This window comes from Lithobates pipiens, unplaced genomic scaffold (genome assembly GCF_037356315.1).
Source record: "Lithobates pipiens isolate NorthernLeopardFrog02 unplaced genomic scaffold, aLitPip1_a1.2 Scaffold_8, whole genome shotgun sequence".
Lineage (NCBI taxonomy): Eukaryota > Metazoa > Chordata > Amphibia > Anura > Ranidae > Lithobates > Lithobates pipiens.
The window spans coordinates 264,405,243-264,420,591 of NW_027507903.1; the positions used below are offsets into that span (position 1 = coordinate 264,405,243).

The following is a 15,349-nucleotide window of genomic DNA, read 5'->3' on the forward strand; positions in this document are numbered from 1 at the left end:
TACCGACTGAACTGGCATCTTTATTAGGCTTAGGGAGAACAGTGATGTAAGCCTCATTGAGAGAGGAATCTAAACTCCCCCCCTTCGGAGAGTGTTGAAAAAACGGGCCATGTACGGGGCAAGCGTAGGGGCAAACGCCTTATAGTAGGGAATCGAAAACCCGTCCGGACCAGGGGCCGAATGCGTTTTCAAATTTTTAATCACCGCGCACACCTCATCCGCTGAAATGGGCGAATCCATCCTAGATTTGTGTCTATCTTCTAGTGAGGGGATCGGGAGGGTATCTAGGAATTTGTTAATCTCTGCAGGGGATGGACTATGAGTACTACTGTACAATGATGTGTAAAAGTCGTGGAATTCGCGCATAATGCGCTGGGGATTCTGGGACATAGAGCCTCCTTGTATTCTGATTCTGGGGAGAGCCGGGGATCTGAATTTAGGTGTCAATCTCCTGGCCAGCATAGAACCAATGTTATCACCCTGATAGTAGAATCTTGCTCTATTCCAGCGCAGCCATTTTTCGGCTTTGGTGGTTAGGGCCAAGTTCAAAGCCACTCTAGCAGCATCAAGTTGGGGAATGGGGACCGAGCTTGGGTTCTTTTTATGTTGTTTGGCTAGTTTGGTGTACTCCCAGTCCAGATTTTCAATATTAGCTTTGTTAGCTTTGTTGATTTGTGAAGAAAGTTGTATAAGTTGACCCCTAATTACCGCCTTATGGGCAGCCCACAGGCAAGTGGCATTTATGTCAGGTGTATCATTTGTGGCAAAGTATTGAAGGATGTTTCGTTCAATTTCTTGAACGTTAGCGGGATCACTCAAAATAGACTCATTAAGTCTCCAACGTCTACTCGGCCTGTGGTTAGCAGGACGAGAGAGGCACAAAACTACCATTGAGTGATCTGACCAGACCACCTCCTTAATACTAGCCCTTGTAGCCAGAGGAATAGAGGCAGATTCGACAAGGATGTGGTCTATCCGGGAGAAGGAGCCATGAGGGTTAGAATAGTGAGTAAAGTCTTTTAGGGTCGGATTCACTTCTCTCCAGATGTCAACCAAACCTCGCTGAAAGAGCAGCTTGGCTATACGTAGGCTTTGATTGGTAGGTCTGGTCAGGCGCTTGCCAGGAGGGCGTGACTTGTCTAAACCCTGGTCAAATGCGGTATTGGAGTCCCCATCGAAAACCACAGTACCTTCCAGTAATGGCGATAGAGTAGAAAGCATACGTTTAAAAAAGGCTAGCTGGCCCTTGTTGGGAGCATAGTAAGAAACTAAAGAGTACAGCTTTCCATCGAGATCACCCACCACTAACAAGAACCTACCCTCCGTATCCTTGAATTCGGATTTCAGTGTAAATTTGCAGCGTTTAGAAATAAAGATGCCCACTCCCCTAGTTTTATCCTCTGCATTGGCCAGGTAAAATAGAGGGAATTTAGAGTGTATAAAGGAGGGGTTAAATCTTTTAGGGAAGTGTGTTTCCTGAAGCAGAGCCACCTCTACCCCATGTTTGTATAGATACTGAAATACTTTGCGACGTTTAATGGGAGAGTTCAGTCCCTGGGAATTGTGGGAGATAAATTTGAGTGGGGATAGTGGAGGCAAGGGCGTATCAGTCATTGAGCAGAGAGGGGGGACCGCCATAGAAATCAAAAGCACTTACCCCACAGAGCCCACCAAACCCAATAAATACTACCAACCATGGAAGTAGCCCCCGAGGAAGATGAATGTTCCGATGTAAGGAACCTCCGGCGACTCCTGCAACGAAAGTGTAAAAATAAATACAGAGGGAAAGAAGAAAAGAGAGAAGGATAGATAGAAAGACGGGTGACAAGAGAGCCAACCGTATAGTGGAGGGGACAGAGCCCTCAACAAGCAACGACAAAACATTCACACAAACCGTACCTTCAAAAAATTGGGACATGGTTTGTCCAGTCACTAGGACCAATACGCCCCAGTAAGCCAGACAAATGGGGGGTACATGAGTACCGCCGCAGCAGGCAGGCCCCAACAATTATGGGTAAACCATAAAACATATAAAAATAAGCTGAAATAAGGCACCATTACAACCAAGGCTCTCGTGTCTCCACTATGATTAATAAGTTGGGATAAGCTAAAGTGGAGGGGGATGACCGAGAGCCCGTCATGCAGCAATAAATGTGTAAAAAATCAACATATGAAAAATGTAAGGAAAGTGTACGCAAAGGAACATAGAGGACACCTGAAACTAAGAGGAATTTAAAGTCACGGACATTTGGCAGGTAGATGAGCGAACATAAACAAAAAAAAAAATCGCCGGCCTCACGGGTGGGCGAGGATAGGAGCCAATAATGAAACCCAAGGTATCATTCAGGGAGAAAAGTATAAGGACCAAACACATTCCCCCACCCCCCCCCCCCCAGAAACATGCATGAGAAGGAGTGGGACATGGGGAAAAACAATGGGAAGTCCCAAAGGGGGTCAAACGGCCTAGTCACTCTCCAAAGTCCGCCTCATGTCCACCGTGGATGGGAGAGGCAGCAGTAGACAAAGGAAAGGGACAGGATCCAAGGCATAAGTGGGGTGGCATTTGCTCCCGGGGAGCTTCTGAGAGGTTACAAAGAACTTGGACAGCTTGTGGTTGGTGCTCTCAGGGGGGACCAGTTTCCTTAGACTTTTTGGAACGTACTGTCTCCCACACTGGAGGCAGGGGGCTGGTGGGCAGTTGTCTCTTGGCAGATTGTAGCGTGTTTCCATGAGGAGCGTGATTTGGAGTCTGGCTGATGAGGCCTAGCTGCAGCAGGAGTTTTTCCCCTTCATGCAGGGAACCGAAAGTGTAAGCTTTGCCTCTCCAGACAAATTTGAGCTGGAATGGAAAGAGCCACCAATATTTGATTTCTTTCTCCATCAGGACTTGAAGCAGAGGTTTCAATGTTCTCCTTTTTTGGATAGTAGACGGAGATAAGTCAGCGAAGATCTGCAGATGATGGCCTTGAAAAAGGATCTTCGGTAAGGATCTTGACTTGCGCATTATTTCCTCTTTGACTGAATAGAAGTGGGGTTTAACCACGATGTCTCGGGGGAGGCCATCCGCCCTGGGAGGCCTGAGGGCTCTGTGGGCCCTATCCAATTCCAGTCGGTGGGTCGGGATATCTGGAATTAGTGTTTTGATGATAGAAGAAACCGCCTCAGGGACATCTTTGAAGGATTCAGGAAGCCCCCTGACCCGAAAATTGTACCTTCGATTTCTATTTTCGAGATCGTCTATTTTAGCTTGTGCAGTCTCCAATTGTTCTTGTAGATTCTGTATGCACGCCGTGTTTTGATTGGTCCTGGTAATAGTGGATTCCAAATTAGACTCTACTATTTCAATGCGGGAGCCTATATGCTGAAGGTCAGCCTTAATGTCACTTGTAATCTTATGTGCCGTTACATTCAGGAGTTCAGCAAACTTAGTAAAGAGATCAGACACATTCAAGTTATGATGTAGGCCCGAGGCCTCAGGTTGTAGTGAGGGATGTGACTGAGGTGGACCTGCCTCCATGGGTGAAAGACCCATGTCCGCCAGAGTATGCTCCAGGAGGGATGCAGTAGAGGCAGGAGAGGTGGCTCCCAGGGGGGGGAAGTCAGCTAAGGGGTCCAGTGCCAGTAAGGACGGGGATGCCGCTGTGTGTAGGCTAGGCGAGCGCGCGGGGCCTGGGCCGCACGGATCCGCCGCCATCTTGGCCGTTTCTGACAGGGACACAGCGGCTTCGAATGCAGGCTTCAGGTTCCTCCTTACCGCTCCCGCATACATCGGATGTGTCCCCGAGGCTTCCGCTGGCTGCGTGGGTACTTTCCGAACGAAAATCACTGCTGGGGGTGCCGAAAGAGAGGCCGGAGCTGCTGCGGCGGGACGGAGCTCTCGGACTACGCGTCCATCTTAGGAGCCTCCGCGCATGCGCCCCCCTTTAACTCAGTTAAAGTTCACGATGGTTGTAGATGACAGACAACATTTAGATAACAGATAATGGGTGTAGATATTTTCAGAAGAATCCACTCCTCTTGCTCACTATGAGGCTGTGGTGATAATAACTGTAAGGTGCTGGGTGTAGTAAGATGGTTGCCTACACCCAGAATAGGCCGAAGCCAGGGCCTTGCCTGAGTAGGACTGCAGATGGGGGCTGGCTGGGTCTGCTGCAGGCTCTTGTATAGTCCGTGGCTCCCTTTGGAGAGGCAGATGCAGGCAATATGAGCTCCCACCCGACGGGGGGGGGACTGGAAGGGGGGAATCAACTAAAAAGTTCCTTGAGGGACTCACCGGCTTAGGTGGAGGCAGGATAGGATGGCTCCAGATAGTGTCCACCTGTGTAGGGCATCAATAACGAGCCACCCCCCGGGACTGCTTCACTCCGCCGCCGGAGTGGCTTCCGGCTGGTCCCGTAGGAAAGTGCGGTGTCTCCGGAGGCTTTGTAGGCCGCAAGATGGCGGCCGGCAGTGCGGCCTATGCAGAGCACAACGGGCCGAATCCCGTGGTCCACCCCGATCAGATTACAGTCAGAAGGGTACGGACGTGTAGCGGGGGTCGCGGTGGACAATAAGAGGCAGCTAATCGATGAATTTAGCCAACCGCAGCGGAGGATGGCCGCGGATTGCCTATCAGCCAGCGGAGCTCCCACAAGGTGTGTTTTTAAGACTTGTCATGTTTGGTATCTATTTACTTAATTCAATCTTTTATATTTTACTAAAATTGTGGGTATTATATTGTCTTTGTACCAAAGTTCATTTGATTCAAGCAAAAAGTTAGCTTAATATATTACAAAGCTCATCAACAATATGGGGTATTGTATCACAAAGAGCATTCATTTCTATGGGATAAAAAAGTAATAAATATTCCCACCCAAAACGACCCCCACCTCCACCACTTTTTAAACCTATGAAGAATGAAGCCTGAAGCTACAAATTCTGGAGGGAATCAAATCAATTATTCTCTATGGAGATGGTTCACATCTCTACTCCAAAAACGCCAGAAGCCAAATGCCTGAAGCTCAAAAAAGTTCTGCAGCTTTTTTGTAGCTCAATTCGGGCAGATTTGGGCATTTTTCTTCCTTTTACATTGGTGGCCTTTTGACCTGTACAAAATGGTGGCAAAAATCGTGACTGCAGCCTTATAGGAAACTACAGAAGTAATTACAAAGGCAAAGTGGTACAGTAGATATCCTAGCACTAGTTGAAAATACCAAAAATAAAATGTAGCAAATGTATTTCTCTCAGCTTCACCAAGTTTATAGAAATGGTCAGGGGACCTGCAGTGATTTATGCAGTTATTAATTAGACTTTGTATAAGTGATGAACTGCTGTTTTTATTTTAATTTGAGTCTCAGTATTATAACAATTGATTTATCTGGTTTCTTGGATTAAAAAGTTTAAGACCTCCTGGTCTAGGGCGATCTTCTGTGTAATAATCATTTTAGATTAACTGAATGAAAAGATATCAGAATACATAGAAACTCTGCAATGAAGTAGCAACTCACAATTTTTTCACCCACCAAAGACAGCATTTGGTCTCTGGATTGTGCCTTCAAATATGTGGATTTAAAACAGAAAACAATATGACTTTTTTTTTCATTACCACTGGAAAATCATGTATTCACACACATGCACAACAGAACGTTTTTTCTTTGTCTTTTAGTTTTAAGAATGCTGGTTTGTTCTGTTCTGCGGTTTATGAGTTCTATTAACATCTACACAACTGGTTGTATTATTATTGCATGTTATAAATGTTTTTCTTAACAAAATACAATTGTTGGTTGTTTAATATAACATTAGGAGTATTGTCAGTTTATTTGTTATATTCAATTAACCGTAGCTACCACGTCAGCCACACAACAGTGCATACAAAATGTATGTGTTCCAAAAAATCTCTGATTCCCAGTCACTTACCTAACATTCGTTTGTGTTTTGCTTGCTTGGATTTCATCTTCTGGGCTCTTTTCAACATCAGTTGTACTGTAGCTGCATCTTTAAATCCCCTGCAGGAAAGCATATTACCTTACATATACATGTTTGGCTCACATTTTGATTACTCGATGACACATCAAGATAGAGTAAAAGGAAGTCTTTTACATACCATTCCTGGGAAATTTTTTCCTCTTTCTCCAACTTTAAGGAAATGTCAATATTGGACTTCATGCTAGACACATGTGACAAATTTTGTTTCCCCAACCTGACATCAGATGAAATCATAGGCCAAATCAGTTAAAAAAGAAATGCACCAAAGCTTTGTAGTCTAAAGCTGTTTCAGCTAACTGTTTATGCATTCCAAAATCTGAAATAAAATCTAGTTTAAATAGTGGTAGAAAGCTCTATAGTGAAAGGTTTTGAACGTCTGCTAGCATTTGAAATGTTTACTTTTCAATTACTTAAAGAACTATTCAAAAATTACCATCAGCACACAAATCCCGACCTGCACAGAATAACATTCATATCTATATCAAGATACATAAAGATATATTCTTCCTGCAAATAAAGATACAAAATAGCCTACTTACTTTAACTAACGCAGGACATTACTACAGATTAGTACATAATAAAAAAGACACAGATAGTATACTTATGCAAGCAAAGACTGCTTTATGCCACATTGCTTGTATTGTCATATGGAAGCTTTCAGATCTGAGCAGTAGGCCAGCAACAAAAATAAAAAAAAAACAGAAACATCATGCACTCTGAAATCTTAAAGAAACATGCATACATTAACTATGTAAATCATCAGGAATTAATATTGTAATGTTATGGATGCTGCTAGCCTGAAACACGTTACCAGAATATTCAGAGAAAAATCAAACACAAATAAGTTTACATAGAGCCCAACTCCAGGATATTACAGATTTATAATATTATGAATTTAATTGATTGATTATATTTGTGTACTGGTCTGTGTGTGTACACATGAGGTGCAATTAGTGAACCTTGAGGAAGTGAAGCATCTATGTGCATAAGCACTTTGTTACTGTAGTGGGAATAATTAAAGGAGTTGTAAAAGCATTTATGCATTAAGATAAAAAGCCTTCTGTGTGGAGCAGCTGCCCCAGCACCCCCCCCCCCATACTTTCCTGAGCCTCATCTCTGTCCAGCAATGTCCATGAGTCCCTTGGTCATTCAGGACTCTCCTGCTGATTGGCTGAGAAACAGCAGCAACACCATTGGCTCCCATGGCTGTCAAAGTCATTCAGCCAATCGGGGGAGAGAGGGGGGTGGGGCCAAAAGGCAGCTCCGTGTCTAAATGGACAAACAGAGCTGCAGCTCGGCTCGGGTGCCCCCATAGCAAGATGCTTGCTGTGGAGGCACTCGACAGGAGAGAGGGGCCAGAAGCACTGAAGAGGGACCCAAGAAGAGGCGGATCCAGCCTGCACAGAGTAGGTAATTATAACATGTATGTTATTCTTTTTTTTAAACAAGACTTTACAAACTTTATTGACATTGTTTATTAAAAGATTTTTATAATTTTTTATTAATTAACTATGTATTTATTAACTATTTGCATGGTTGGTTTATATCATATACAGTAGGTGAGGAGAATTTATATTATATCACTTATTTGGAGTTTTATTTGTTTATGGTGTGTAAATCACATACCAGCGTTGGCTTGCTTTACCAGAATAGTATTTCAAATAGGGGCACATTATAGCCACTACAACTTAAAGGGGATCTTCACCTTTCCCCTCCATTTATTTTTTAATCCCTGCTTACGGGGTTGTGGGTGGTGCACAATTCAGATACTTACCCCCCAGCGGATCCAGCATTGTCCTTCTGAGATACACTTCTGCCACCACCCAAGTCCTGCCCCCCATGTTCTTGTGTGACATCATCGGAAGGCTGTTGGCTTTTCTGGGCTCAGCCAGTGGGCTTCCTGATGATGTGCCTCTGGCATGCCCTCTCCTAAATTTGTGAATTAAAGACTATGCCTCCCGCGATACACTATATCACCAAAAGTTTTGTGACACCTGCCTTTACACGCACATGAACTTTAATGGCATCCCAGTCTTAGTCCGTAGGGTTCAATATTGAGTTGGCTCACCCTTTGCAGCTATAACAGCTTCAATTCTTTTGGGAAGGCTGTCCACCAGGTTTAGGAGTGTGTCTATGGGAACGTTTGACTATTTTTCCAGAAGTGCATTTGTGAGGTCAGGCACGAGAAGGCTAGGCTCACTGCCCCCACTCTAATTCATCCCAAAAGTGTTCTATTGGGTTAAGGTCAGGAACTATACTTGTCTTTTTGGACCTTGCTCTGTGCACTGATCAAAATCATTTGGTGGAGGGGGGATTATGATGTGAGATTGTTTTTCAGGGCTTGGGCTTGGCCTCTTAGGTCCACTGAAGGGGACATCAGCATACCAAGACATTTTAGACAATTTCATGCTCTCAACTTTATGGGAACAATTTGGGTATGGCCCCTTCCTGTTCCAACATGACTGTGCAACAGTACACCAACAAGGTACATAAAGTCATGGATGAGAGAGTTTGGGGTGGAAAAACTTGACTGGCCTTCACAGAGTACTGACCTTAACCTGACCTCAACCCTTGCAGTGGCCAGGTCCTTTCTCATAGGCTCCAGAGACAAGATAACTCATGAGTGGTGAGAGGGCCAGTGTGCAAGAAGATAAGGAGGAGGGAAAAATGCCCAGCCCCCAGGGCAGGAAATGACCTTGGCTCATAGAGGAAGCTGTGACGTTAATCCACTACACTACAAGATGACTTTGAAAGAGATGCTTAAAATCAATTTAAATTCATTATTGCCTAAAGTTTGGATAAAAAATAGTATAGTCAGAATTTTAATACTATTGTTAAATCTCCCAGGGGAATGAGTGGACATAGTACTTAGTCCCATTAAAAAGCGTGCAGTATTTTCTAAATAAAATAAAAATTTTTGTTCTGTTGTAGCTCCATCGAGGCTGAAGCCCAATTTATTGGAGTTCCAATGGAGGAGGGTCAGCCAGCATTGAAGCCATCCCTCTTCATTTTGCAGCTATAATCGTGAAGCCCTGTGCTTTATTTGCAATATCCCATTCACCCTCCTATTTTGAATTGGAAGAAAAAAATTACAATTGTAACTGTTGGCTTCTGTTGAATGAGAGCAGTGCCAATGACAGATGGCACCTATTACATTAGAGACTAGTGTAGTAGATGGCATGTACTGTTGTGGGCTTGTGTGTTTGTAAATGAGCGTGCAGGCTCTGTATGCACTGTCTTTACCATCCCCTCTTTTTTTGTGCACGGTCAGTCAGAGTCAATGATAGACTAAAGCTGACCATAGATGGATTTGACCCACCTATGGCTGCTCCAATTTACGAGCAGGACTGTTGGAACATTTGTGCACTGATCATTCATCCACCTCAAATGAGTGGATAGGGGAATCTGTTGTTTTTTTTCTTGATCAGCCAGAAACAAAACATTTGTTTCACTGCAACATAATATAATGGAGAACCTACCTTATATGTTCAAAAAACCATTAAAGGATCCCGTTTTCTAATCTTCTCTTAGACATTTTAGAGCAACATACTGAAGCATATAACTATTTAATTCATTAGCACATATCTTTGAAGTAATGGAATGATAATAATGGATTTACACAACCATTTTTGAAGATACTTAAGCATCATAACCTTTTGAAAGGTAACTGAAAAATTCAACAGTCAAAATATTTGTCTTACCTGCTATTAAGGTTTTCTCTTTCATGTCTTATTCTGCTTTGCAATGGTGCTGCTTCAGAACCTGACCAGGCTTCTTGTGGAATCCATGGCAATGAATGAGCTCTGCTTTCCAGAATGCCACTTTTCTGGTTATCAGGAAATATGAGTGAGCACACAATAAAAAAAAAAAAAAAATAAAATTCACAGAAATGTTTGTAATGTGTGGCACGTGTCATGCTGTTTACTTGAACAGCACCAATATGAATCTAATGTATTTAAAAAGCAGCTCTGTCTGAAAAAATAACCTACTTTCTCACGCTGTTACCTGCAATAAACTCTTTTCACCACTAGATTATGCTCAGCATCATTCAACCCTGAGGACTAACCCAAAAGGCAAAGTTCCGCTTTAAGTCCTCCTCTTCCTGTCCTTTAGCACATTTGGCGTGTTATTTTTTTGGGGGAGGAGCGGGTACCTAGTTTTGACTGTTCAACCCCCTTTTCTCTTCACATGTAACAGGTCTCAGAAGGCTGAGGGACTATTCACAAAGTGCAGCTCGCATGTACAGTAGGAAGCTGACTTTGAAGCTGTAACCTGTCACAGCCAGCTTCCCACACTAGAAATGCTGGTGCTGAGAACCTTGGGAACCTGGAGACTAGCCCAGGTGAAGACGCCATTCGATCCCTGGACAAATAAGTGTCCTTATATTAAAAGTCAGTAGCTATAGCATTTGTGGCTACTGACTTTTTTTTTTAACCAAAACAGAATGTTTCTTTTTTGAAACAAAGGCATGAAAGAAAATATTCAAACAATTGGACTATACACAGAGATATGATATACATTATCTACAGATGCAGAGCATAGTGAGCATATCAGAACACATACAAAACAAGGATAAATATAAAAATCCTGCAACAACCTTGTGTCAGAAACCATGAATCAGACTGAGGCCGCGTACACACGGGCGGATTGTCTGTCCAACTTAGTCCGCTGAACCGAGACAATCCGCTCGTGTGTGGGCTTCAGCGGACTTTTTCAGCGGACAATCTGACGAACAAAGTCTTACGGAATTTCCGTAAGACAGTCCGTTCAAACTTGGTTTTGTCCGTCCAAACTTGGTTTCAGCGGACAGTCCGCTCGTGTGTAGGCAAGTTGGACGGACTAAGTATGGCGCATGCTCAGAAAGGATTTACACGGCCGAAGGTTGCATTGCAGTGTATAGGACGTCGTTTTTCTAGTCCCGTCGTACGTGCTGTACACGTCATCACGCACGCTTTCAGCTGACTGTCTGCTCATCGTGTGTGGTCAAGTCCGTTCATGCAAATTTTGAACGGATTGTTTGTCGGATTGTCTGACGAACTTAGTTGGGCAGACAATCCGCCCGTGTGTACGCGGCCTGATGCAGAAGTACAGTTAAATCACACTTGTTTAATAATAATAATAAAAAAAGGCAAAACAGTAAATGTAGTCAAAACAAAGCCAGAGTTCAGACAAGCCAAAATGTCACGGAGCCAGAGAACAGCGTAGTAGAACAGCAAGCAAGATCTGGAGCCAGAAGGAATGTCAGCCAAGCAAGTCTTTAACAGGAACACAGGAGAGCATCTCTAGAGATATGATCAAGGTGAAGGCAGAGATCATCTGGACTGGACGGCTTAACTAGCCAGGACCGACGAGGAGAATCATCAACAGGTAAGTCACTGTGGAGAGTTAGTAGCTACCAATTAGCCGACAGCTGAGCGGCCAGCTTGAGAAGAAAGAGCTAGGCCAAGCCCTGACACCTTGCCCATATACCAAAGAAAAAACAAAAAGGAGAATCAGTAAAAGATCAAAGATCTCATTGAAGGGGCAGGCACCTACCATAGCAAGGTAAACAGCAAGCCTTTGAGGTCCATGGTAGCCTTATCCTCTATAATTTCTTAGGCCAATTCCTATTAATATAAGTACATTTATAAAAGGGGAAGTGCAACATTAATAGACTTTTCCCATGAAGCTGGGGGGGAATTCCACTTGACTTTTATTTCTCTTTTAGAATAGTAAAATAAGTAGGAGATTTGTGTCTTAGTACGTCTACGCCTTTGGTCATCATCTTGGATACCTAGTAGGAGCAATTCAGGGGTTGCCGGAAGGGTCAGCTGGAGACAAACATTAACAAGCTATACCACCTCAACCCAGAAGTGGGCTACCCTCGGACAGCTCCAGAACATATGAAGGTAAGTGCCTATGTCTCCCCCACAACAGGTACAGTCTGAGGACCTCTGGGGATATATTCTGTGTAGTTTCGGAGACATGTAGTATACCCTATGCAGAAATTTTATTTGGATCAGTTTATCTCTAGTAGAATTCAGCAAATTAACACTATCCTCAAGGCAGTCCTCCCAATCCTCCCTATCCAGGTCAAGTAAGTCAGTCTTCCACTGAGCCCACAAATGCTCCATTTTAGGGGAATCAACACTAAGCATGCCGAAGTAAAGAGCAGATAAGGACTTAGCCAATAAATGTTGTGCCAGCAGTTCCTCGATAGGATCCATAGAAAGACACGGTGATATAGAGAACTGGGCGCGCACTACATGGGGTAGCGAAAGAGCATCCAACCCAGTAAGTTACATTTGGCCCTAAGTTCTGTGAAATTTTAAAGTTTGCCTGTCCTGAATATGTCTCTCAGAGTCTTAACCCCATATCTGGCCCAATGCTGAGCATCGGGGTGGAACAGAGATGTGGAAGGTTTGGGTTTGCCCACAATGGGTTTTAGGGGGACCATCTATAGGGCTTACAAAATCTGCTCCTAGCTACCCCCCAGATCCTAATAGTAGTCTTATGAGCTATACACATGGTCAGACTTTCCGACGACAAAATTTGTCAGATTTTTTCAGACGGATTTTGGCCCAAACTTGTCTAGCATACACATGGTCGCACAAAGTTGTCAGAAAATCCAATCGCTCTGAACGCGGTGACGTAGAACACGTACGATGGGACTATAAACGGGCCAGTAGTCACTAATCGTATTTTATTCTGAGCATGCATGGCATTTTGTATGTCGGAATTGTCTATACATGATCGGAATTTATTAAATAAAAAACGATTTAGAATTGAAAATTTTAGATACAGCTTTCAAACTTTGTGTCGGAAATTCCGAGAGAAAAAAATCTGATGGAGCCCACACACATTTTCCAACAAAACAATCCGATCACACATTTTCCGTCAGAAAGTCCGACCGTGCGTACAGGGCATTAGTTGGACATGGCAGAGCAGGATACACCCTGCGACTCCTGTAAACCAGATTCCCCAGTTCCTGAAGAGAGCCCAAAATAGCAGCCTCAAGGCACACCGCTGCATTAGCCCGGGAAAGTGTATACCACCACCGAACAGTGACCAAGACAGCTGCCCAAAAATAGACCCGACGGTCTGGTAGCACTAATCCACCACAACGCCCGGGAGGAGTAAGTGTTGATCTAGCTAACCTGGGAAGGGCTCCCCCCCTCCCCCCAAATAAAGGTCCCCACACACTTTTCTACATCCTTAAAAAAAGAAATTGGGCATCCATGTTGGGCAATGATGAAAAACAAAGGAATTTGGGGATAAAAATCATTTTAAAAAGGTTAATACAGCCCATGAGATTTACGGGCAGAGAATTTCATGAGGCACACCTCTCCCTAAGCTGAGCGAACAGTAGGAACGCATTGAGCTCGGACAAGCTTGCTGGGTCTCTCTGAACCTGAATGCCCAAGTTCCAAAATTGTTCTACTCACACAAGCTGAGTGTCTGAGGCATCAGTCCTCATCTGGGGATCCAAGGGAAATAACATGGACTTGTCTCAATTAATACGAATCCCTGAATATGTCCCAAATTCATTGAACAGGTCCAGAGCTGCCTTAAAGTGGGGTGCCCCCTAAAAAAATAAAAATAAAAGTCAGCAGCTACAACAAATACTGCAGCTGCTGAGTTTTAATAATCAGACACTTACCTGTCCCAGGGTCCAGCGATGCGGGGGAACGAAGCCCCCCCTCGTTCCCCGTTGCGCTCGCAGCGCCGTCATTCTTACTGTGGGCACAGCCGGGCACCCACTGTGCATGTGCGAGCAGCGCAGGGCGCCGTGATACGCTGCACAGTCATCTGGGACACGTGACAGGTCCCAGGTGGCTGTGCGGTGTGAGGGGAAGTGATGTCACCAGCCTGGGAAATGAAGAAGGCAGACTATGAGGGACCCCCTAGCAACAGGCATTTAGAGGTGAGTAAAAAATGTTTTTTTTTCCAATTGTTTTTTTTTTTTTAAAGAATTTTAAACTATTTTTAATTTTTTGGTGGCAACACAACTTTAAGGGAAGTATCTACATCCTGCAAGTAGAGGAGAGCGTTGTCTACGTAAAGAAATATTTTTTCTTCGAGAGACCCCACCCACAACCACTTAACCAACCTGGAATCTAGAATAAGAATGCCCAATGGCTCCATGGCTAGGGCAAAGAGAGAGGGGGACAGAGGACACCCCTGTCGGGTGTCACATACCCTTGCAGAATTTATGATTTCTTGACCATTTTTCAGAGAATATGAACGATGATCAATCAACTGTGTTTACTCTTTTTAAATCATAATGACGAAACTATCCAAATGACCCTGATCAAACGTTTGCCTACCCTGGTGATTTTGGCCTGATAACATGCACACAATTTGACACAAAGGGGTTTCTGAGTCATGAGGAAAGCAAAAGAAATGTCAAAGGCTCTGCGGGAAAATGTGGTTGAACTGTATAAAACAGGAAAGGGATATAAAAAGATATCGCCACCCCACCATTTATATGACACCTTAGGCCTCATTAGGACCTAGGGCTCGCTTCCCCTCGTGATACTTCGTCCGCCACCCCCACACAACGGACGCTGGTAGTCTCTGTTGACCACACCGAATTTAGACTCACTGAGAAGGTTGACGAGCTCAACCTACTCTTCGGCTCTACCCTTATTACCCCCTTCCCCATTACGTGAAGACCCATCTACCTAGGCTCCCACTCCCCCCCTTTTTTCCTCACCTCGCTTCTCTCTTCCGCCTCTCACTTACCTTTCCACTCTCCCCCCCCCCTCCTTTTTTTTTTTCAAGTCTTCCCCCCTAGCGACAATGTCTCCCCTCAACCCTCGCCAAAAGCGTGATAGCCTGAAGCTAGTATCCTTGAACGTGAAAGGGCTTAATACCCTGAAGAAACACACTCAAGTGCTTTCACTCATGCAATCATTGCAGGCAGACATTGTCTTCCTGCAAGAAACTCATTTTTGTCCTAAATCGATCCCGAAATTATTTAGCCCTAAGTTCCCCCTCTGCTACAATGCCACCTCCCCCACCTCAAAATGTAAGGGGGTCTCCATTCTTTTCGCTAAGAACTCACATATTCAAATAACAGACATGCTAGCAGACGAACAAGGTAGGTTTATCTTCCTTAAGGGAACATTCAGAAATAGGAAAATTACACTGGCCAATTTCTATAGTCCTAACACTTCACAAGTGCATTTCTTCCGTGAAACTATGAACAGATTGTCTGAATTCCAAGAAGGCCTACTGATTCTAGGTGGGGATTTTAATGTCCCGCTAGATCCTCTCATTGATACGTCCTCCGGCACCTCCAGCATCCCCTTCAGAGCCATTAAGCAAATTAAGAAATGCTTACAAGAGGCACTCCTTCATGACACTTCATGACACGTGGCGCATACTCTTCCCCAAGGAAAAG

At 44.2% G+C, this 15,349-nt stretch overlaps 1 protein-coding gene across 2 annotated transcripts in view; it reads right to left on the reverse strand.

The window, feature by feature from the left end:
- The window catches only part of LRRIQ1 (leucine rich repeats and IQ motif containing 1), a 332,917-nt gene that overhangs the window by 124,300 nt on the left and 193,268 nt on the right, over window positions 1-15,349 (reverse strand). For both annotated transcript variants that reach the window (XM_077471833.1, XM_077471832.1), the window contains 3 exons: window positions 9,666-9,790; window positions 6,083-6,178; window positions 5,896-5,984 (listed from right to left, as the gene is read on the reverse strand). In XM_077471833.1, coding sequence (XP_077327959.1) covers window positions 5,896-5,984; window positions 6,083-6,178; window positions 9,666-9,790 — 310 coding nt within the window. The remainder of the gene's footprint in view (window positions 1-5,895; window positions 5,985-6,082; window positions 6,179-9,665; window positions 9,791-15,349) is intronic.